This window comes from Cervus elaphus, chromosome 29 (genome assembly GCF_910594005.1).
Source record: "Cervus elaphus chromosome 29, mCerEla1.1, whole genome shotgun sequence".
NCBI classification, from domain to species: Eukaryota; Metazoa; Chordata; class Mammalia; order Artiodactyla; family Cervidae; genus Cervus; species Cervus elaphus.
In genome coordinates, this window is record NC_057843.1 from 45,214,506 (window position 1) to 45,240,401 (window position 25,896).

General features: G+C 36.8%; 1 protein-coding gene across 16 annotated transcripts in view; it reads right to left on the reverse strand.

Annotated features, from left to right (window-relative positions):
* TRPM3 (transient receptor potential cation channel subfamily M member 3) overlaps window positions 1-25,896 on the reverse strand; it is an 899,779-nt gene that overhangs the window by 256,758 nt on the left and 617,125 nt on the right. For all 16 annotated transcript variants that reach the window (XR_006338658.1, XR_006338659.1, XM_043891369.1 and 13 more), the window contains exons 4-6: window positions 17,732-17,945; window positions 13,785-13,909; window positions 2-173 (exon numbers count right to left, since the gene is read on the reverse strand). Coding sequence is in view for 14 of the 16 variants with exons in the window: in XM_043891369.1 (XP_043747304.1) it covers window positions 2-173; window positions 13,785-13,909; window positions 17,732-17,945 (511 nt within the window). In the remaining 2 variants the exon portion in view is untranslated. The remainder of the gene's footprint in view (window position 1; window positions 174-13,784; window positions 13,910-17,731; window positions 17,946-25,896) is intronic.

Consider the following 25,896-nt stretch of genomic DNA (forward strand, 5'->3'; position numbering starts at 1 on the left):
CTTGTGTTTATCTTCTGGAGTGAAATATGCTTTTCCAGTTGTCTCCTAAGTTTCACCTCTGCTCCATACTTTCCAGTGGTCCCATTGTCAGCCAGAATGAAGTGGGAATGCATACTGTTGAGAACAGTGAGCTTGCTCATGGGATTGGACATGGTCTGATATGGCCGGACAACCTGTAGAATTTCAAAAGGAAGGGGCGGAAGTCAGAGAAAAGAGTACTAAATATGAAAAGGAGAATCATACAGATAGGAAAGAGAGAGAGAGAAGTGAAATAAATTCTTTGGGATAGTGAAAGACCAGTCTATATCCTCTTCTTAATATTGTTTCAGGTAGAAGCAAGATTTATAGTAAATGTTCTATTCAAAGCATGATTATACTTAAAGGATTATGTATTTATTTAATTTTTGGATTTATACAGAAAGAACTTGTGATTTTATTGTTCTCAAAAACTGGCATGTGAGTGTCTGTTTCATTTTGAAGTTGATTGTTTATATATGCTGATGAACCAAAAATAATTTTTAGGTTTATTTTGTTTCTATGTTTCTTCTCTCTATCATGTCCACACTCTACCAGGCACAGAAGAGCAGTCATGATTCGGGAGTATAGTGCAGGGTTAGGAATGGAGGGTGGGAATTAAGTAGGAGTGACTGCTCTCATTCAGCAATCTGAAGGTCTATTATTTAAAAATCTACACTGTTCTTATTAGATACCTTCAGTGGAAACGCTGAATGTAAAAATTACTGTCCCATGAGATGAATATGAATCAGGCTTAAAATGTTCATCTCTGTTGTATTTTTTGGTTGTGTTATCTTAATTTCATGGTGAATTATACTACCTAAAACAGAACAATGCTTAGTATGGTCTTTCAGACTTGATCTAAAAAGAAAAACAAGCCTATTGTGAGTTAGTTGCTTTATACATTATCTATCCTCCTTGAAACAATCATGCAAGGTAGATGCTGTTATGTTTTTTGTGTATATGAGGAAACAGAGATGGAGATGGCATAGATTTTATAAGAGTTTACTACACACAGAACCAGAATTCACATCCAGGTCTGCCTGATTCCAAAATCCATGGTTATTCATTCCCCTTTCCCAAACTGTTCAGACACAATGGAAACAAAATGATGTATTAGAATATTTAGGTAAAAACTTCACTCAAGACTATGAAAAGGAACATTCAACAAACTCATTATTACACAATCTCCATACAGTTAGCTCTGTACTGAATCACTGAAATTGACAAGACAGAAATAAATGTGAAGGGGCTTTTATTTTTGTGTCTTTATGCAGTATATACATTAATTATAGAGTTGAGATGCTCTTGTTCATTTTTGGTATGAAATAACTCATCAGGAAAAGCTGTAGTAAGATTGAGTAGTTTGATAAAGGAATTAAAAAGTGATTTAATAAAGACAGTGTTAGTAGAAAAGATCTCATAAAAGTCATATCTTACACCTTGATGCTGATTCAAAACCCCACATTTCTATGTGCCTGGCAAACAGAATCTACTCAATGAATAGTGAATGAATTAATTTAAATAAAACTTGAGACAGACATGCTTTTATTCAAAGTTGAAAATTAAAAACTCTCTCTTATCTGAATTGTTTGGGAAGTGATCTAATTTAAATTTTAAATGGGTAATTCTGAGCTTTAAAATATCCTTCAGTCCTTTTAAATATGTCTTTATTTGTTAATATAGCATAATATAACATTAAATCACGGCTTCATTCTTGTTGGCTCTCATTGATAAAGGAAGCCCATAAATTTGTGATTATTGCTTCCAGTAATCACATGGAGCAGTATTCAATTACTCTTTTGTCTAGATGAGTGAATGAGAGACCCCTCACCCCTGAACTACAGAGAGAGTGGTTGGCTAACCCCATCCTGAGTTCTTTATCACTGGAAGAGTAGGTCGCTTGTGGTCAAAATTTCCATTTTGTTGTTACTTGTTTTTGATCATAAAACATTCATTCTACTGCAGAGTGCAAGTTAATAAATATTAATGCTTTGTTGAAAAAGACTTAGCAGAAAGACTTTCTCCTATTCTTTTTTTTTTTTTTTTTGGTGGAAAGGAAAGTGTGCTTTATTTTGGATGGTCTCCTATTCTTAAAGTGCCTATGCGTTGTACTTTTGGACAAAAGAAAACGCTTTAGGTTACTGTTATCTCTTTCCTAACAGCAGTTCCCCAAGGCTCCATGCCAAGAAAGACGGAACCCCAAAGCAGTTCTGTGAGGGGCATGTAGTTCTAGAGGTTAATGACGGTGAACCCTAGACACTTGTTCTAGCTGAGATACGGGGCATGTTTTCTAATTCTTGGGAACCTAATTAAAGACCATAAGTGAAATTGACATTTTCAAATGAATAAAGGAGTGAAAATGCTTCTGGGTCAACTTGACATAATTACCATGATCTGAGATTAAAAGAACATAATTAAATCATCTGACTATATTCTATATATCTGTTTTCCCTATCACAAAATTCCAAGGACATTGGTACTTCAGTCTTCAGAGTTTTTACTTTCTTTTCTTGTGAAACATGGTGTATCAGCTCTTTGGAAATACTAAACATCTGAATTAGTTATGATAGGAGGGTCGTTTACAGTGTCACTAGTGAATTTTAATTTCTTCATTTTACTGCTCCCATTTCTTTGAATCTTACGTTAAGATAACTTAAAGGTGGTTATATTTTGGCAGAGGTTTTTCTCTGCTGAATAATAGAGGATATAAATCCAAAAAATAAGTTAAATGTCCTAAATTATTTTCTAGTCATCACTGGAGGAAGGTATGTTGACTCCTAGAACAATCATGAACATTGGGGGCATGGAAATCTCTTTGAATCCCAGTTCTGTCAACAGTGTGTGAATATGAGTCTCACATTTTTAATCTGTAAAAGGGAAATGATAAAACTGCTAACCTCATGGGGATTAGATGAGATCATAGTGTAACTGGCAAGTACAATTACTGTAAGTAACTGTCACCATGCCTGGTAGATTTTTCAGGCAATCTACAAATGTGAATTCCCTGTCAAGTCGGGCTTTATTTTACCAACTATAAATTGATTTTCCAATTGCAAACTAGTGACCAAAATGAAATGATGGGAGACAAATCATTGACTTCTGTTTAACACAAGTATTTAAGCTAATCAATATAAGTAAAGAAAACAAATTAGTACTCAGTTGCTTAAAATATACAAGTGTTTTTTTTCTTTTTATGTCCTCGTAGGTCATTTAAGATGGTGATATTCTGGAAATGTTTGCTGATTAAATGAAGAGTTGGAAATAACTTCCCAAATACTTCAGAGGAATGCACTTGGGTCCAACTTTTCTACAAAATCTACTTAATATTCCTCATAACAAACATACCAGCAGTCTATTTTTGTTCAACTTACAATTTGCATATCTACAAAAGATATGCTGATCTTCCTGTTATGTTTTTCAAATAGAAAAAAATAATGACTTTGTAGCACATGAGTACAAATGAATTTTTCCCTCTGACAAAATTCTGGAGGTAATGCATCCATTTTTATTGTTAAGAGCTCATAAAAAGTGGATGTTTTTGGAAACATGTGTGTATGGGCATGTGCATGTGTGCATAGTGAGAACAACTGTGACCTGTAGGTATACAGATTACTCCAGCACATTTCTCAGCCAGTGTTTCCTGGGAGAATCAAACCTTAATGTTCTGCAGTATTGATTGCATATAACAGATCATTTTCTCTCCTAAGAATACATGTTATATAGCACCCTTGACAGAACTGAGAGGAGAATCACTCAAATAATATTCTGTGTTTTGCAGTTCAAATGAGGAATCTGTGTTTAGAAGGGTGAATGGTGTCTGAAAGGTCTACATATCAAGTGATCTTCATGATTGGTAACTACATTGGTATCTATACATAGAAGGGAAATCTGCATGGAAATGGATTTTCGATACTTAGTATTTCATTCATTAATCTATTGTACACCACTTTGTATTGGCTGCTTGGTAATGTCTGGTTCCAAGGCTTCTGTGTACCTTGACTTTTCAACAAAGAGGAAATGTAACATGAATTGCTCAAGGAGTTAATGAGGTGGAGGGTCTTTATATAAGACATTTGTAGGGCCATTATCATTGTCAGGAGAGAACTGATCTAGACACATTGTGGAAGAATTGAACATCATTCAGGAGCATCTGTTCTACTTGGATAGACTTAAATCAATCTTGTGGGAGTTGATATAGGACACTGGCTGGAATTTTCCTAGCTATTTTTATGCATGTTCTGGTCTCACCTAGGAGTACCTGGTAGGAAGTCAGGGATGGAACTTTAAGTTGTAATTCCTCTAATTACTGATTTGTGACCCTGGGCAAGTTTTTGAATTTATTTGTCGGGGGAGTGTGTAATTTCCTCGGTTCTGTCTCACTGCAGCAAAAATTTGAAATGGTGTTACAGCTCAGTTACTGCTCAGTTTTATTTGGCAGGCAAAGGAAAATACATCCTCAAGGTGTGAGGACAGGTCGACCAAATAAAGAGAGGGGCTCAATTTTGGCTCCTCTTTTTATATGTTTTTTTCTCCTCCCCCTGAGCTTGCCCTATGTAAATTGGGCTAGCAAGGAGGGCTGTGTGTTTCACCTGAGGTTCTCACTCCCATCCTCGGAGCTTCCTTTGTTCCATTTTCATGCTTCTCCCTTCATTGTCTTTTATCCACTGTCATTTTGGACTCCTTTTTCCTATTCTAACTACCTAACATATTCATTCATTCATTCACACACAGAATTTCTCTAGGAAATGTATGTGGAAAGTACTGAATTGGCTTAAAGAGACATATAATCTTGCATCTAAGTAATATCTGAAATAAATGTTCAAAACATATTTATCAAAATAAACTTTTTGGATGGTAGTTTCTCATCTGTAAGGTAGAGGACTTGACTATAAATTCTAAAGGCTTTCTATCTCTAAAGTTGAGTCTGAACAGTCTGTATTAAAAAATACACTTGCCTTTCTTAGGTTAGTATAGAACAATGACTTGCTATGTGTTTTGACTACAAAAAAGTAGTTTGCTCTTATCTTGAGGGTCTCTTCCATTTTGTGGTGCTTTCCACAATGCAAGAGTAGTTTAGGTATCTGTGACTTCTTTCCTGAATAGAACTGAATTGAGCTAAATCGGATTTTTGAGTCATCAATCACAAGCCCTCTGCAATCCCAGACCTTATTACCTGGTGAGGTGTGTATCAACCTGCCCAGGCAATAACAGGGTAGGGGATGTATAGCCCACTGAATTACTCTTTCCCTCCTAATAACACTATGATTATAATTTTTACAGGAAGAAAATTAGCATTCTTTTAACACTTACTGCATGCCAGGCACTGTGACAGACAATTTTAAGTGGATTAATCTATTTCATGCTTATTTTAAAGACAAAACGATAGCGCCTCAGAGAGGTGAAGTGTCTTGGCCAAATCTGCCCCGCTAAGCAAACTGTTCCCTCTAAATCACACGTGGGCCTTCATTTCCTTTACAGGACAGGAGACATTTAGAGGAAAGACAGAGGACCCAGCCTGATTTTAAATTTCTAAAGGACATCATGGTTGGTTTTGCTGTTGGGACATTTTTGTCAGTGACTCAGCCAGGCATTAAAATCCTTCTGACAGCTGATCATATTATTTCCAGATGAGGCCTCTAGAACTAGATAGTAGACAGAGGTCAGGAAAGGCAGCAGCAGCAAAATGAGGTTTGGGCTTTGGAGAGTGAGAAACAAAAGGAGTGGCAGTGTTCTCTTGGGATCAGGCGTGCGTTTCTGGGAGAGAAAAGGGCCTACTGCAGAGCAGTGGGAAACGACCTCTGTGTCTGAGATAAAGAAATAAGGGGACTGAGAGAATGATATTAAAGAAAAAAAGAAAGGCACAGTGCATCCTTAAAATTACAGTGAAGCCTGAGCTAACGGGGCACTGGCTTGTTGTTTCCTATTCACGCAGCTCAGCTGGAAGTCTAGGAATAAAGCAGGGTCACGCTGAAACCCAGACACTGTTTCTCAGCTCTGCAATCCAAACAAGAAACCAGCAAACCCAGAAATCCAACTGTAAAGAATGCCCAGATACTTTAGCTGCTTGACTCCTATTAAAATCCACAGGAAAACAAATGCATCATTTTACAGCACTTTGAAAATGTGTTCAACTCATGGGCTTAAGAGAGTTGCACCATCCACATTTCAGGCTTTCTGCTCAAATAGGCTCGCCTCCTTTTGCCCTGTCCTGAGGGAGACTGTGTACCACTCAGACACAGGTCTTACTGGTTGCGGGAAAAGACCTTAAGTTTTGAAAGGGGTTCCTTGCTTTAGAAATCACCATGTATCAGTGCGGTGATTTTAAAATATATTTAGAAATTCTTTGAAAATCTTCCCTTAGTATGGCTGGATTCAGTGACTCACTTCTAAGTATTCATAGACTCAAAAGGGATGGTGTGTGGCTTCCAAAACTAGGTCATAAGGGGCTTCCTCTTTGCTCTCTCTTGAATCACTTACTCTGGGGTGAGCCAGGTGCCATCAATAAGGCACCCTTCTGGATAGATCGAAATGGCAAGAACTCTCCCCAAAAGCCATGTGACTGAGTCATCTTGGAAGAAGGCACTCCAGCCCCATTTAAGTCTTCAGATGATGTAGCCCCAACTTACAACTTCACTGTGACCTTAAGAGAGACCCCAATTCAGAACTACCCAGGTAAGCCATTCACAAATTTCTGATCTTCAGAAACTGTGAGATAATGAATATATCCTAAGCCATTAAGTTTTGGGGTAATCTGTTATACAGTGATAAATAGCTAATACAATAGTGTATTGTTATTATCTTCTTTGAGATTTCTAAATGTATTCTTTTCCCTCTAAGCTGGATTCACTGATGCATCACAATTTCATGACTTCTAGTGACCCTGGGTTCTCTGAGTTGCCTAGCATTCCATCTCTGGGCTCTGATTAGTCCTGGTTCCTGTTCTCCACTGGGGCAATGACTACCATCCTCCACTCTCCTCATATGTCTGACCCCAAACACTGTATATCCTCATTCAACAGATTAGCTGACTCCTATGCTTACATGCTTCCCAGTTGGTTGACTTTAAGCAGGTTATTTACCATCTGCATGTCAGGGTCTCTATTTGTAAATGGAGATTATTATGATTATAGACCACCTCATTGGGGCATTTTTAGGGTTCAGTGAGATGTAAAACTCATGAAACAATCCACAAATGAACTCAAATAAATGACAGCTGCTCGTATATGGAGAAGTAATATTGTATAACAAGTAAGGATTTGATCGAGGGTACTGGCTGGCCTAGGTTTACATCCCAGCTACACAATTTATTAATTATGTAACACTGGACAAGTTACTTAATTTCATCATATTTAGTTTCTCTCATTAGTAAAATGGGGATACTAAAAATAACTTTTGAGTGCCATTATGAGAATTAAATGTCTGTGTAAAGTGCTTATTGGAGGCTGACACTTATTAAGCTCTACAATAGTGTTGATATTATTATCTCTGTGATAAATGATAAACCTCCAGCTAAACGTCAACATCCTACCATCAACTCTTTGCCCACTTAGTTTTTCTTCTTCTCCTTTGGTTACAAGGGTACAGATGGTTAATCTCCCCTTTAGCTCTCATCACCACAAGGCCACTCTGGGACTTATTTAATCAATTATCTCCTCACCATCCCTAACTCCATTTATACCATAAACATAAACAAACTCAAGTCTCTCCCAGTTTTGAAGAAAAAAATCCCTCCAACCATGGTTCCCTTTGGCTACTCATGTCCCTTCTCCTCATCTCAGCCAAACCTCTAAAAGGTAGTTTCTACTTGCCATCTCTACATTTTTCCCCTCCTCAACCTACTGAAATGTGGCTTGATCCTTCATTTGGCTTCTGAAGCAGCTTTGATCAGTGATGCAAATGATGTCTGTCTTGATAAATTGAGCGAAAGCTTCCAAGTCCTTATCTTCCTTAGTCCCTTAGTTACACTAGGCATTGCCCTTCACTCTATCCTTCTGAAGCACACTCTTCCCTTGACTTCCATAACACTCTGCTTTCGCTCCTCCCTCTTAGCCTTTCCTCTGGTCTCCATTGGCAGGCTGCTTCTCTCTACTCAACCATTAAATACTGGCTAACACCAGGATCTGGGATATCCTCAGGCCCTCCCTGAATCCTGTCCTGTATTGCAGTGGCTTCAGTTGTCAGCTACATGCAGGCACCTTCTGAAACTAAGTGGATAACAAGAGCTTTCTCACAGTCCTGCTGGACAATTTCACATAGATATTTCAAATGAACTTTGAAACCAACACGTCCAAATTCAAATTCAACACTGCTTACTGAAACTGCATTTTCATGCGACTGGATGTAGTCCTGAACCTGAGTGCGGTCCAGGTTTAGCTAGCATTGGCTGCTTTATGACTGAACAGCATTGGTTGGGTCTCCTTGTCTCAATTTCTCCTCTCACATCCTCTGAATATATCTTATCTAACCTATCATAGAAGTCCAACAAATATCTCGTAAGGACACTCTTGGGAGGTTTTCTGAGTTTACAATATGAAGTTCACATTTGGCTTGCATTTGAAGTGAAAAATATACTGAGTTGAAAACTGTACTAGAATTATCCATCAATTGCATTATTAAACTTGATATTTCTTGGCTTAAACTATAATGATGACATCAAAAGAACACTTTCCAATTAAAGGGAACAACTTTTAAAGGTTATAAAATTCTGAAAATAAATGTATAGTTTAGGGAAAATAGACGATATCGTTGAATTCAAGATAATTTAACAACCACATGAGATGATGTTTTGAAAATCTACCCAAACACAATTTCCATCCTCAGATTAAGATGAAAAGTGCTTTTTCTTGTAATCATGTCTAGATTTTTCATTTGCCATGTTTTATTAATTTAAATTTGGGAAAAGACAAATCATAAAGGCTTCAGAAACTGTTAAATTACCTGAAACAATTCTGGGCCAGACTGTTTTGTAAAGCAAGAAGCTCAGTCTGAAATGAGTCATATGAAAATCACAATTCATTTAATTCTTATAATGGCACTCAGAAACTGTTGTTTTTAGTCTCCCTATCATCCTTCCCATTTTACTGATGGTGAAACTAAACACAGTGTGATTAAGAAACTTGCCTGACATTACATAAGTAATAAATTGTGTAGCTGGGATGTAAATCTCGGCCATTCAGTTCCCCACATCATATTCTTCCCAATTCACACTGGCAACATTTTCATAATCATAATTGCAGATTCAGAGTATTTTAGGGACAAAGAAAAGGGCTCTGGTCACTCTCATTGAGACTACTTTTTTTCATTCTACTTTTGAGTTCAATCGATAGGCATAAAATACCTGCCAGTATCTCAACTAACAATAAAAACATAATATCGTTAAATATTTTCTTATAGACCACCTGGCATACTACTAATTAAGAGTATGGGCTTTGCAGACAGTGAATCTTGGCTCTAACCATTATTTAGTTTTCTTATGAAATAGAACATAGCTCAGAAGCTTAATATATATAGTCACAGAGAGCTTCCTCAAATAAGAGCTTTCTCTTTCTCTCACACACATATGCATAAATTAAAGTTACTATTATGATTATGCTCATGGAAGTTGTATAAAACAGAGAGAGCAAGTGATTTTTATAGTCAATTTAGAGGCAAAGAAATCAAATCTCAGAGTTTCAGTGACATGTCAATGCCTCATGTTCATGCAGAGGATCATGTTAACGGTTAATGACAAACAAGAAAACAATTTAACACCTATTTTTGGTGAGTTTTTAATTAAGTTGAGGAGTAAGATAGTTGTGGGAGAATTGTAATCAGGGATATGGCACTGTGGGTGAAGTCAGGGAAACCGTCTTGGTGGAACGGGGGCTTGAGCTTCGTTTGAGGGCAGTATAGGATTCTGGGCCATGGAAGAAAGGAGCAGTAGGTATAGTCCAGAAACTCACAGAGGCAGAATTAAACTTCAGAGCTGAACAATATTCATTTTCAGGTCTAACAGCAGGGCAAACAATTGTTATCCTATCAGTATTCGCCAGCATTATTCTTCATTAAATTCTGTTGTTTTTATTTATTAATTGAAAAGATTTGGTTAAACAGAGTTGAAAGTATTCACATTTAAAGAATTAAGGCTAATTCTATCACTCAGTCAAGAGGATCATGCATCTGATTCAAAGGGGTTAGAGAAGAGCCTGTTTGCCTCCACATTTGTTTGTCTCCCTACCCAACAGGTAGAGCTTTCACCATTCACCTCCCAATTTGAGCTACTATGTAAGAAAATAGTTTTTCATGCAGATGCTTGGGTAAAAAAATTCCTCACTATAGTTACTATAGTATGCTCAAGCTCTGTAATGAGTAGAGATGAAGTTGTGGTAAAGTTGTGAACCAGATAAGATTCATTATTATATATTTTCCCCATAATGTTTTGTTTTTCCAGAAGCCTGAATTCATCATGGTCAATCATCTTCCTCAATATTTATTGAGTATCCTCTATGCGTGTGGCTCTAATTTGAAGTCAGAATCCAAAGATACATGTCCTGTATCTTTAAAATCTAGTTCAGAGATAAGACTTCAAGGGAGGTAAGTGCTTTAGAGTACCTACAAGCACTCCCTAGGGCAAATTGAACTTTCTTCTTTATTTTTAGGACTAGCATTTGCATTTATGGTGTCATTCCAAAGGTATATTCAAATTCTAAGAGGAATAGCAATACAACTGTGATGCCTACTACTTCTATCAATAACATAACTCTGGTAACAATTGAATTTTCAGCTTCTAAAAGGCTCAACTGAGAGCCAGTCCCATAGAGATAAAATGATCTATATTTTCTATTGGCTTGGATATAAATCTACTGTAATAAAATGTTTGGCATTAGATATAGAGCCTTTCTTTTATCCTTATATTTTTATTTATTTCAAGTAAATTTCCTAGATTTCCCTTGACATTTATTTTGTGCCACTTCAATCTTATTTTGGGATATAGATATACACTTGAGCAAAAATGCAACAATCCTATGTTTTCAAATGATTGCATTTTGATAGAATTCTGAAATGGCCAGGAATTTTAATAATATGTTGGTTGTTTTCCTCTGCTACCTGATGTCTGATATCAAAAGGTTTCCTTTTTGATGTTTACTACATATGAGTTTGTTTATATAAAATGGAAGAAAAAAGATAGAAGGTATTAAATCAAGCTAGTTATGAAAATTATTGTAACTACTTAAAAAAGTTTACCAGACAACACTTCGATTTCAATGAATTTTGGGGGAATTTTCACCAGTTACTACCAATATTTCATTCAAATACTTCTTTTATGATAATCTGACATCATATTCATTTTAAATTATCACATTAGCATAATAAACATAAATTACAATGTCTCTTAAGCTATGTCATAAATCCTGCAAACCAGAAACAGCACTTTTGCTCCAAATAATTTATAAACACTATCACTGAAAAACAAACACTATTATTATATAAGAGCCTGAGAAATCCTATGCATATTCTGGTTTCCCAGTTTGGGGGAAAATATGCCAGAATGGTTGAAATGCAATAGATCTTGGTCAAAGATTTACTAAAGAACAAAAATACAATTGCTATTCCTGTGCTTTCTACAACCTGCCAATTTTATTTCCTTTTCTCAATCTCTCTGCAATGTCACTTGGATCTTGGTGAGCCACGACTTGCCTTTGTCAGACCCCTGTAAGCAGGGACAACGAATGTGCACATTTTACTGAACTTATAAGTGGCTTTTTCTGCTCTCTGCACTGGGATCAAGACCAGTTTTTCATTGGGAAATCAGATAATGTAAGTAAGCCCTATTGGCATAGGCACAAGTTCCTATAGGTGTAGCACTGGTAAGAAATACAGGGAGAAAGAAAAGGAGAGTGAAAAAGAGGAGAACGTGAGGAGGTAAAATCAAAGAAAAAAAGCTAGAATTGGAGGAAAATGAATTAGAGGTGATTTTTCTAACCCAGCAAGGCAAGTGAACACAATATAAGTACTGCCGTTGTGCAATCATATAGAATTAGAAGACAAACAAAAACGACACAGAAAGGCAGTGCCAGCATTCTTTGAAAATGATTAAGCAACTGAGCTAATTACATGGCTACTCTATCTTGAATAAAGAAATAATTAGCTTTCATTTATTCACAGTTCATCTGCATGAGAAAGTTCCAAAATGGTTTTCCCTCCACAAAGCTGAATAACAACAACTCAGGTTTACAAGAGAGATGTGAAACTATGAACATTTAAAAATGACTTCTGAATCATCACATTTTAAATAGTTAATTCATTTGTTAATAAAATGAACAATTAGATGCTCTTGGTATTAGGGGACATTTTAGCATATTCTAATTCTTTAAGAACTGTATTTGTTCTAGTTCACAATTGATATATATTTAAAAGTCAACTAGGAATCTAAGGCAAGAATTAACCAAAATATATTCCACAAAGACTAGTCTCAGATACTTTGAAAAAAGTTAGAATTACTTTTCCAGTCAGTTCTGCCAACTTAACAATCTGGGAATTGCTGCTTGAGATATTTAATTTGTATGTGATACAAAACATCAAGTACATTTTAGTTAAGAGAATACTACACAGATAAAATTATCTTATTCCTTATTCTATATATTCTGAATAGATTTGTGTTTCTATATGTAATTTGGTAGCATAGATATGGACATTTCTTATTACTAAAGGTTCTGAAGGATTCAAAGAGTATTTATTCACTGCTTCCATTTCATGATCTTTGACTTTTAAATTCAAAGTTTTTGCATTGCATTTTAAAAACTGCACATATTTCACTGAAATAGGATGGTTTCACTATATTGTAATACAATAGAAGAAGTGGTTTAGGATCAGTTACTTCTCAACCTCTTTGATTAAAAAAAATTTTTTTTTAATTTTTTAACTTTTTAACATGAAGTAACAGACTTCATGTTACTTAGAAAAAACTGCTCAGCACATTTATTATACTGTATTGCAGGTCTTTATTGGGAACGAAGGATTGTATTGATCTGATTTAGAGAAGCATTGATAAATAATTAATTGCTAAAATTATTGGGGACAAAGAAGTGAATAATGCTTCGCAATCTGTGTGCATAGTTTAACTCATACCAGTGGAATTTTGAGCATTGCATAAGGGGAAAATCCGGTTGTTAGTAGCAGAGAAAAACTCTAAAAGGGAGGTAAGGAATGGCTTGTTTGCAAGTTTTAAACAAACAAAAATGAGACCCTGAAAGGAACAGAAACAAAATGATGACTCAGAAAAAAATAGGATCAAATTCTCTGTTCAGTGTGTGGCTCTAGACATCAGAATAGGGAAGAGAGGGTAATCCTCTTCTGAGTTTGGTCAAGGGCTTCTGAGCAGTCCTAGAGTGGGGAATAAAGATTCCCAGGAGTGTGCCCACTCCTCACCCAAGCATTTAGCAAAGGAAAGGGAAGCCACAAATTTGAATGGAAAGAATCTCCCTCTGTAGCCTCCTGTCTTAGGTGAAGGACACTCAAATAACAAAGAAGTTGGAGACCTGGGTGAAGAAAAGTCCCCATTTTATGTATCAGTCAATGAGCTCATTTTGTTAATTAATTTTAACATAATTGGGCCAAGAGTACTTGCAAAATTGGATTGATATTTTGATTGATTTGATTGATACCCTACTGATTCAAAACAAGAGGGAAGTTAAGTCTTACTTAGGACTTTCCTGATTAATTTTATTTTACTCTTTTGATATCGCCTCTATGAGAAGTAACATGGAGGAGCAGCTCCCAGAACTTACATCTCTTCCAATCAGGTCTTCCTGGTTTTCCACAATTCCCCATGGGGCGATACCTATGGTACATATCTTTCCTCGAGACTTAGATGCATGGTCCTTCAAGGCATCGCCAACATGACGAATAACACCTAAGCAGAAAAAGAGAAATGTTAATCTTGCCTTTCAAAGCATTGTTTTCCATTGATCTAAAGGAAACTGTGGTAACTGTTTTTTCTAAGATTAAATGCATTGAATATAAAATTTTGACATATTTCTACAAAACTACACATTACTTTGCCAACAAAGGTCTGTCTGGTCAAGGCTATGGTTTTTCCAGTGGTCATGTATGGATGTGAGAGTTGGACTGAGAAGAAAGCTGAGCACCAAAAAATTGATGCTTTTGAACTGTGGTATTGGAGAAGACTCTTGAGAGTCCCTTGGACTGCAAGGAGATCCAACCAGTCCGTCCTGAAGGAGATAGGTCCTGGGTGTTCATTGGAAGGACTAATGCTGAAGCTGAAACTCCAATACTTTGGCCACCTCATGTGAAGAGTTGACTCATTGGAAAAGACCCTGATGCTTGGAGGGGTTGGGGGCAGGAGGAGAAGGGGACGGCAGAGGATAAGATGGCTGGATGGCATCACCGACTCGATGGGCATGAGTTTGAGTAAACTCTGGGAGTTGGTGATGGACAGGGAGGCCTGGCATGCTGCGATTCATGGGGTCACAAAGAGTCGGACATGACTGAGTGACTGAACTGAACTGAACTGACAACGTGTTCAGGAGAGAACATAAACTTGTAGCTCTAATGCTGCATACATTTGCCGGACTTACAGATGAACTCTAGCAGTGAATTCCTTATTTTATTCTAATGAAATAAAAGAAGAATACAGTGTCTATGAAAAGAAAAATACTTTATACTTAGAGAATCTTTTTCTTATAAGCATAATGATGTATTAGCATAACTAAGAACTAACAGCATGACTATATCCTATAAAAAGCATCATATATAATATATTAAATCTGTACCAAAGTTTGTATATGAATTAGGGTCATCAAATAGAGCAATTGTTTAGCTTGGATTTTGTTACTCTTGATTTCACCTTCTTATATACAGAGACATAATGTGGAGACTCTGCTTGTAAAGAAAAGGTTGACACAGTCTGTGGAAAATTTATGTTAAAAATACATGAATACATCTTTTTAGACATCATTCTAATTATTTTCCTCTCTGTCTTAATGGCCTTCCCATCACCACAACCTTCCTCACCATAGTTAAGAGAGAGAAAATTCAGTTTACAAGATGGTAGGAAATGTACTTTTTACTATTTAATAAACTATTTGGAGAAGATGTAATTTCTAATCTTTTAACTGCCCTCTCAAGGGACCATTTTTATAGAAGATATAAAATATATTTTCTAAGAAAAGATGTTTCCACTTATTCTTTAAGGAAAACACTACCCATTCTTCAAGGAAAAACTAATACCTAGTGTCATCTCCTATATGAAAGCTAAGTTGGGTTTATTTCTTCTCCATCTGAACAGGGCTGCAGCTGGTGTATTTTGAATAGTTCAGTATGTCACTGAACATATTCTTCGGTGGTTCATAATCACAAGTGAGAAAGAATGTCTCTGCTCAGAGTAAACTCACTGAGGAGGAGGTTGGAGGTAAGTGTCTTACTTTCTGCAGGTGCTTCAGGTGCCAGCACAGAGGGAGGGCTCAGGAACCGGTCACTGAACCGACTAAGCACATAAAACACACCAGGCAGTTTAATCACAGGAGACAACAGACACGTGTGAGCAACTCAGTCCTGCAATATTCATAAGATCAAACAGGATGAGCCTCCGTTAAAAGAAATCAAACAACAAGGTAGTGTAAACAGCCACTAATCCATGTTCAGTTGTGCTGGGAGTGTTGAGAAGAGCATCAATGTCACTTACTCATCCATCTACGGGTCTTCTAAAAGAGAGTATTGATAAAGAAAAACAAACACAAGAGCAAAGCTATCAATATTAGTGTTAATTTTATTTTTCCTATTTATATGCAAAACTCCTTTGGGGTCCAGTCCTGGACAAGAAAGTTAACTTCATGGTACCCCTCCCTCCATCTGCCACAATTCCATTATCACCTCTTACTCAAGTTGAGTGTGCTACCACTAGAACCTCACTTTGAGTCCTGGACTGAACACTATGCCTGGAGAGAGGTAGAGGTGAACTCTTCGGTTTACAATCCTTATGCTATAAATTCTCCTTTTGATATTGGATGCTTTTCATAAAAGAAGAAAAACAATATACAATGTCCCAAGTTCCTGCAAACAGAAGATAAGCATTTCTTTCCTTTTCCTTTTTTTTTGGGGGGGGGTGGTGGGTGGGAAGAGGGCTGTGCTGCATTACTTACTGGAATCTTAGTTCCCTGACCAGAGATCAAACCTGGGCCCCTGGTAGTAAGAGCACTAAGGCCTAACCACCAGACACTAGGGAATTCCCTAGTAAGAATTTCTTTTAGAAACTTTTGAGTTGCTCTCCATAGGAGTTTCAGGTTATGTCAGGAAAGCAAAAGACTGAATAATCATAGGCAAATGATGCCTGTTAAACTATGAGTGGAAGTTGGAGCTTACAACCTCAACAGCCAAGAAAGAAAACTGTTCTGTAGATATTTGATCACTGTAACATAAACAGCTGGCTGGGCAGGTCATTCTAAGATCATGTCAGTTTACAGACTGAGTCAGGGTTTCACATGACAGTGATAGGCACAGGCAATTGGCAGAGTTCACTGCAGAAATGCACCTATGTTGTTGTGGGCTGAATGTTCACAAATTCTAGATATGGAGAAGAATTCTGAGTGCAGGTGACACTTAAACATCATCTAAACCAGCAGTCCCCAAACTTTTTGGCACCAGAGACAGATTTCGCAGAAGACAATTTTTCCACGGACAGGGGTGGGGATGGGGAGAGAGAGATGGTGGAGGCAGCAATGCAAGTGATGGGGAGTGATGGGGAGCCACAGATGAAGCTTGCCTGCTGCTCACCTCTTGCTGTGAGGCCTGATTCCTAACAGGCGGTCCATGGCCCAGGGATTGGGGACCCCTGATCTAAACTAGAAACAAATGACTAAACAACATTGAGATAACATTTTATTTAAAACTAGTTGGTCCATGGTTATGTTCAGAATGTCCCATTAACTTCAAATGTGTCCATGTGGGCAGACTTGAAACAAGTCTGAATTAACTTACTGCAGCATTACCTGTCTCTTCCAATTGGCACTTCTGATTCACTCTGGGGAAACATGTCAAAACAATTTACAGGCATCCATTCCATTATCAAATGCACATTCACAATGTTCTGCAGATAAGCACTTAACTCTAAGTGGCTTTTTAAGAACTGATTTGACAGCCTCCCTGGATCACAATATAGAAACTCATTTGGCAGGTAGAAAAAACTACTTGGACTTCAGAGTGGGATATTGGTGCAGAGTTGATTCAATGAAATATTTTAAATGATAAACACATATTACTCCAGAGTTTGCTGTTATCCTAGATGAAAAGGGCATTTTGCAAAAATTAAGGCTACTTGCATCAAACTTAAACTCACTTAGAGAACAGGTATGGAGTCTCCAATTTAGAGCAAAAGTTATTCCTTAAAAAAAATATTGGATGCTTATTTGGCAATTTGAGGTATTGAAAATAACCTGTCAAATTCCATCACTCATGTTTATAAATTCTATTTTGTCAGGTATCCCAGTCTGTGTCTTAAGTGTAAGTAAGTCTTGGTAGAGAAATGACAAAAACAGTTATCATTTAGGTAGAGGAAGGAGTGAGAATCACTGAAAGGAGCAACAACCAGCAACTGTGGACATAAAGGGGTAGGGGCTGAGGTGAGGACATGTACACATGTTTAACCTTAGAAGAAAGTGATCTTAGTCACAACAATCTTGTGGTCTCACGCTGTCCTTCTCTGGCCCACTCCCATTACCTGTGTTGACTCCTCCGGTGAATATCCATGCTCCCGTTGTCATGGCTGCTTTGATGAGACCTTTTCCGAAGACCTGCTTGAGTTTCGGCTGGAGTTCAAAGTTCTGCAGGCCCCCATGCACCGAGATGAGAAGCTTGGGAAGCTCCAGCTGCCATTCCTTGGTCATCAGGTGTAGGAGGAGATCAGGTTTTGTATCGAAAGATACTCGTACATACTAGAAAAAGAATGACTATTGATTAGGGAGGAAGGGCAGGGTGGCTGCAGCTGCTTGTCTTTACTGATTGCAATGATATGTGTAGTTACTTGAAGAAAATGTCTTCTAAGAAGTAAGTTTTTTTTTAAAAGGGGCAAATCAATTGCTTTACTGAAGACCTTCATTAGATAAAGAGATTCACCATCTTTAACGGGTTTTTTTGAAATTCTGAATGACTATAAATTTTAAAATTATTTAACTTTCTAAAATGCAGTATAAACACAACTTTCCCCAGGATGACTTCTTTGCTCAAAGGAAATCATATTTATATTTAACCTTAACATTTGTGCAACAGTTCAAACGTTGCTACCATTTTCAATATAAGTAATCCCTTTATAACAACTGGACCTATATATGACTGTTTCTGTGACCCTATTATTTTGGTAGGTTTTGAAAAATTCTACAGTTCTACATAATGTAACGAGAATGTTTAAATGTGGTAACAGCTGATTACATTCAGTTAAACCTAAATTAACTGCATACCAAATGTTTGCTTTATCTTTCAAAGAAAAGTGACAAAAGTCAAGACAACTATCTTTAAGGAATAGTTGAAAATATTAGAGTGCATAGCAGATATCAAGGTATTTACATATGCAACTAGAAACAAAGTTATTGTAAGTATATATAAATAAAATTCTATAAATACATACAATGACAAACATACATACATACACATATACATATATGCATATATATATATATATATATATAAAACTAAACATTTAGATGGGCTTCCCATATGGCTTAGGTGGTAAAGAATCTGCCTGCAGTACTGGAGACCCAGGTTCTATCCCTGGGTCCAGAACATCTTTTGAGAAGGGAAAGGCTACCCATCCCAGTATTATTGCCTGGAGAATGACATGGACAGAGGAGCCTGGAGGGTCTCAAAGGAGTCCAAGGGGTCTCAAAGAGTCAGATATGACTGTTCAACTGTCATGTTAAATCTTTTTTTTTAAATTATATAAATATTCTCATTTAAATCTTTGTTTAATTATATAAAGATTTCACTTCTATCTGGAAACAACTCGAATACTTGGCAAATGCACTGAAAAGGCTTTTGCAATGCATTGCTGAGCTGGCATGAAAAGAGAGAATATTCAGATACCTAAACAAAGTGGAAGCTGGAATCTCAGGAAGTAAGGAATACCAAAGGAAGCTTTGGCCTTGAGGCTTTCTCCTAAACCCTGGACGACCCTGAGCAGCTGTTTTAATAGCTTAATGCAGTATGGGGGGCATAAGGAGAGACCTCACATAAAGCTGAGATACTTCAAAGAGATCCACTCTCAAGTGTAAGGAAGGAAAATAAGTAAGGAAGGAAATAATAAGTGTAAGGGAAGGAAAATAAGGTCAGAAGAAGAGAGCAAGCAAACTTGCCTGCTGCAACCCTGATCAGTAGATGGGGAAAAATTCTCCTCTGGTTATTTATAAACAGAAGTGGGCCCTCATACAGATTTTGGTCTACATCCACATTCTCAGTGTGGTCTGAGAAACATCAGAGTATTTAATGTAAGTGGAGTAACGGCTCCAGATAACTGGCAGAAGCAAATGCAAATTATTTGTGGAGGAATGCATCATCAAACCAGATCTCAAGTAATTCTCTTGGGAAAATAAGCATTTCATTGTAAAAAATATTACAAATTACATAAGGAGATAAAGCAACATGAAAGAGAACCAAAAGACACAATAGGTAGCAGAATAAGATCCTCAAAGATAGTAAAATGCTCTGACAGAGAATATAAAATGGCTTCATTTAATATGTTAAGAACATAAATGAGAAAACTGAATATATGAATAAAGAACAATAATTATAAAAAATGATCACATACATTTGAAAAAGAGTAAAAAACAGAACTTCTAGAAACTAAAATGTAAAAATTTAAATGAGAAATACAGTGGGTAAATGAGACTATAAGATCAGACACGCTAACTGTCAGTTCAGTTCAGTTCAGTCACTCAGTCGTGTTCGACTCCAACCCCATGAACCTCAGCACGCCAGGCCTCCCTGTCCATCACCAACTCCCAGAGCCCACCCAAACCCTTGTGCATTGAGTTAGTGATGCCATCCAACCATCTCATCCTCTGTCATCCCCTTCTCCTGCCCTCAATCTTTCCCAGCATCAGGGTCTTTTCCAATGAGTCAGCTCTTAGCATCAGGTGGCCAAAGTATTGGAGCTTCAGCTTCAACATCAGTCCTTCCAGTGAACACCCAGGACTGAACCTATAAATACAGAGAAAAACCACATGCAGTCTAGAAAAACAGGAGAATTGGAAATACAGAAGAAAATGTGATAATTTTATAGGAGGTAATCAGAATTCCAATTAGAAATAAAAGAGATAACAGGAAAGAAACAATACTTGAAGAGATATTGGCAAGGAATTTCTCAGAATTACTAAAAGATTCCAATTCTCAGATTCAAGAAGTTCAATGAATCTGAAGCAGGATAACTAAAAAGAAACCCCATCCATACATCAGTCATAGAGAAGACCAAAGGGTCAGGGTGGGAGAAGCATTCAAAAGGAGCTAGAAAAGAAATACTGATCACCTACAAAGAAACAGTCTCTAGACTGAAGGCTTATTTCCAACAACAATGGATGTAAGAACAGTGTCTTCAATATGCAAAGAGAAATTATTTGTCAGTGTTGAATTCAACAAAAAGTATCTTTCCAAAATAAGATCATTTTACAGGCATTTTCAGACTACTAAAACCTAGTATTTACCTCTAGTAGACGTCACTGAAGGAAATTTTAAAATACATGGAGCAGGCAGAAGTTACGTGATCCCAGAAGGATGATCTGGGATGCAAGAAAGAGTAGTAAATAAAGACATTAGCGTAAACAGAGTAAATCTTAAAAAGCGTTGGTTGTAAAATATAAAATGATAACAGTGTCTAATTTATGGTGGAAAGGGATAGAATAAAGTGCTGGATAATATAGAATATATATTAGGAAGCAATAATGAGAATTAAAGTATTCTAAAGTCTACATATTGTGTGTGAGAGAAAAGTATTAATTTTGGAATTTGTTAAATATTAATGTTGAAGCTGCATAACAAAAAGAATAGACATGCATGGAATCATACAAACATGCTTTTAGATGTATAACTACATACAGGTATCCAGGACATGACAATTTATTGTAATATTTTTTGGATCTGGGAGATCCCATTACTATAAAAATCTCAAAAATTATATGTTATTCTTTTGTGAAAGTATATTTTAAGTATATTTAGCTGAAATGTGAGGCAAAAACATACAAAATAGGAAAGTAGCTTGATAAATTAAGCTGCATCATCAAGAAATACCAAAAAGCTAGAGTTTACCATTTATTGTACATGTACTAGAAATACAAAGAAGTATTAGAATTTAACAAGCTGATTTTATATTGATTTGATCTACATAGCAAAAATTAATTCCATAAAGGAAAGAGTAAAGGTTGGCAATTTTAGCTAACTACATTATATTAATAGAATTTTATCACTTATATCAACAGAATTTGACTAGAGTTTATAACGTGTGAAATAGGAACCTTGGGGCTGGAGAGAGGGTATCGCAGTGGTAGAAGCAAATATAAATGTTTCTTAAATAAAAGTTTTAAAAATTATCATTGTTATATTTGTTATCTCATTGAGTGACTGTTTATAAGAAGGCTACCTATATAATGGACGCTATGTTTTCTGTGCCTATACACTGAATTTATGCTACTTAAGTAGTCATAATTTGGGAGCTTTACTAGATTAAATTTATATAATTTTGACTAATTCTAGAAAGGGATACTTGGTCAAGTAAAGTAGAACTGAGATTCAGAAGGCTTCAAAACTATATAAACCAAGTATATTCTGTATGGGAGATGCTAAAAAACTGCATTTCCAGTTATTCAATAACTTGATATCTCAACATCACTCTCTTATTCCTTCAAAAAAACAAGGATCCATATTCTTCTAAGGTGAGATCTAAATTACACTTCTAAATATAGAAAAATGTTTAAGTATAAAGATTCTTCTAAAATTATGTGCCCCTTCTAAGCTTAAATAGTAGTTTTAGGCTTGTGATTAGGATTATGGCTTTTTGAACTTCAAGATACCTCACTGAGTGTCCCCACCTACATGTTTCATTTAGCCAGGTAAATAATGTGAGCTTCTGAGCCACGGGGAGTATCTGGGAACAGACACACCTACCTTACTAACTCAATGTGAAGAGAGACTACAGTCATACTAAATCACTACAGAGACTGTGTAATAATTTTCATTAGGCTTAACCTAGCTAAATAATGCATTCTGGAGTTCAATTATTTACAGTAACTAGTAAGAATAACTCAAATATGTTTTTAGGAATAAGTCTCACTTGGTAAATAATTCACTTTGGAGCTTCTAACGTTATATATACAACTTACCAATAAGGAACCAAATTTACTGATCACATGAAGAGTTCACTGGAAAACTACCAATTTAGTGAATATTTAAAAATTCCTTTTGAACTAGATTAATCTTTTTCCTAGTTAGGAAACTAAGAAAAGCTTGTTGATGATCACAAAACACTTGTTACCCTGTTAATAAGTGCTCCAGTGGAGATAAATGAATGACCTTAGATCACCTTCTCCCCAGCTCTCTATCTTACAGAGGAAGAAAGGAAGGCCTGTGTAAGGTCCTTTTGTTCATAAGCTCTCTTTCCATATTTCACCTGGCTCTCGATTTTTTAACTACTGAGAAAAACACCCCAAATCTACAAATCTACATATATGTGTTCCAGGCACATATATGCTGTGTGTGGATTCACACTCTAGGTCTCTCTGACCGCCAGGTCCTAACTCGACCTCAAAAACATAAATGCCTTTTCTCCCCTCACTTTTCCTTTTCCTTCACCTATAGACAAGAGGTCTGTGAGTTCTAATGACCCGTTTTTCAAATCGTGCTCTCAACCAGGCCTTTCCCTCTATTGCTTTAGTTGCTATTTTAAGAATAAATGCTCTTACTAGGATGTCAGTATGTGTCATGGCAACACTCCTAGTGGCTTTTCTAACCCTGTGTTCTCAATGAGATACCAACAGGCGACTCCTATCCCCAATACCTTTTTAATAATACTATTTTTCAATTCAAAGGGTTGCATCATACGTAAACTCCCATTCTGCCTGTCCTGATTCCCGCAATTTGGCCTTACCCTACTTATTGAGAGGCATTTCCCCACTCTTTTCTGTATTTGGTTAGTGCTATTCCTCAAGTCCTAGAAAACCGAGTTTCTCCCCTTTCATCTACATAAATCATTCTTGTTTTTCAAAGGCTCTTATTGACTTTTCCCTAGAATGCAAGCTCATGTTGACACAGTATAACTCTCAGTCAAAGTCAGTATAATATACATAAATATTTTCCTTGTTGTTTCTTACATGTGTCAGTTTTATCCTGCCATTTGCAAGATATCTGAGGGCAGGGATCATGTGTGACCTGACCTACGATTTTGGATAATCCTTTCTCTCCTGGCTATGATGGAGCTACAATCTCAGAAATAAAAAGGAGTTTGGAAATATCTCAGTGATCATGGGAACTAGAAATCACCTATTTCAGTTCTTCTGCTTTATGGATGAGGACACTGAGACCCGGGGAGGCCAGTGACTGGGACATCAGAATTATTAATCGTTATCTACTAGTTAACCACTCACCCAATCCATTGTTAAAGCTACTGTTACAGTGGAAACTCTAGGTTGAGCTGGGCTCCTCAAACTTTAACATGCAAAACTCATCTGGGGGAACCTAAAAAATTCAGGTTCTGATTCAGTAGGTCTGAGTTGGGACTTGAGGTTTTGCATTTTTAACTAGCTCCCAAAAGGGACCACATGAGTAGAAAGGATTACAACTCTTTCCCAGACCAAAGATTCTCAGTGGTGTGTCTTGTGTTTATCATTGGGCCAAAGGCAAGAAAGAACACTTTAATATTTTACATAAAAATCAAAGAGAAGAATGGAGGAAAAACTGGAAAATTACTCAGGCCATGAGAAATAGGAAAGTGCAGTCATTAATAAGCTACTCAATTCCAACTACCTGATTCTTTTTCACCAGGACTAATTCCTATACAATGCAATCCATGATTAACTACGTTATTTATGTTATCTATCAGCCCACCCCTGATTATCCAGAAGCTGATAAATAACACAAATACTAGGTGTCCCTGTCCCTTTAATGTTGGCCATTATTTTAGATTTATTTTGTCCTTGGAGAATAAAAGATCTTTTAAGATGGAAGTATTTAAATGAATCAATCCATTACCTTTTGTCATGTTTTTGTTTAGCAGCCCAAGGAAACAGTTTAGGGATAAGAGGGTAATTAAAACTAAGGGATAAAAGGATATTTTGTGATTACATGGAGATTTCAATTTTTAAATTATATTCTTATGCCCATAAAAATCATGTTATTCAGTAACCTCTCCTGGAACTGTATTAATAATATAACAGTTAATTCTTGTGCCAAAATCAGCAGCTTCGGTTCATAAATGGTTGTACCCAGAGCAATTAATTCATTCCTGCTAAATGGTCAAAGTGATTAGAAATTAGGAGCTATTTTGGTTGCCAAGCAATTTTGACTGTCCACTTGTGAAGTCATTAATTGCTAAGGGGTCACCTTACAAATAACCAGAAATCTTCCTAACATGTATACTAAATTCTATGACCTGGGCAGTACTCTGATGCAGTGATGCATGCTCCCGTTTACAGGTTTCCCTGGAGGACGGCATGGCAACCCACTCCAGTATTCTGGTCTGGAGAATCCCTATGGACAGAAGAGCCTGGGGGGGTGACAGTCCATGGGGTCACCAAGAGTCGGACACAACTGAGCGACTAAGCACAATCATGTGCAGAAACACACTCAAGCATCAGATACTGGCACTGCAGGTCATCTGATCAGTTTGAGACCCTCTCTTGTGAAATGAGGGTAATCCTGAACACCACATGGAACACTAAAGAATAAATTGTGGGAAAGACCTGGAAGGAAAACCAACACATGGAAATTAGACTATAGGCACTTACAATTGACTTCTGCATCACACGACCTACATAACTTGCCTTTAGTTCTTTAATGTACCTTTCAAAGTAGCCCTTTGTGAGTTATCTGGGGAATGACTGGTACAAGTTATAAAAAGTACCTATCCAGAGGGAAACTGCTACCTCTATCTGTGGCCACCAATCCTATCCTTCTCTCTCATGCCTTTAGTTCCCTGATTTTAATTTCTAGAAATAAACTGAGCTCAAATGAGTCATCCACACCTGTACTGCCATCATTGGTGTCCCTGCCTGACAGCAGACAGCCTGTGTGATGAGCTAATGAGATTAAAAAGAGTATCTAAAGAAAGCACTGTGTAAAACAGAAGTTAGTTCTATTTGAGATTATACTATTTGATCTATTCCTAGGTGCTTTGGAGGCCAATGCATACAAGCATGATTTTCACAAGAACACCTTGAATTCCAAACCACAAACTTACAAATGAAATTTTGTGAATAAGTCTATAACAGCAAAATAGAGTTTTTGTTTTGTTTGAGTGGCAGAGGGCTTTGGTAACTAAAAATGTTGAGTTTTTGCTTTTTCCAGTTGTTAAGTTTTTTTGCTTGTTTGTTTAGCAGGTAGTTTCACTGCAGTTTTTTCTAAAGCCACTTTAACCTGCTCCATCATTAGAAACGTTACTATTCACTTGTCAAAGCAGAACTCAACTTTGCTATGGCCTCACTGCATTAAACTGGGAGGGAAATCACAGAGGTGCCACAGATCAAATAGCATTCTTCTCTTCAAAACACCCAGGGTGGTGAAGGCTGAGTGGAGAAGCAGCCATCACTACTTAGAATAGGCTGGGGCTGTTTAATTAGAAATAATAATAATCTTTCTTTAGAATTCTGAACTTGACCCATTGTGGAGTTATTTGTCTCTGGTTTTAAACTA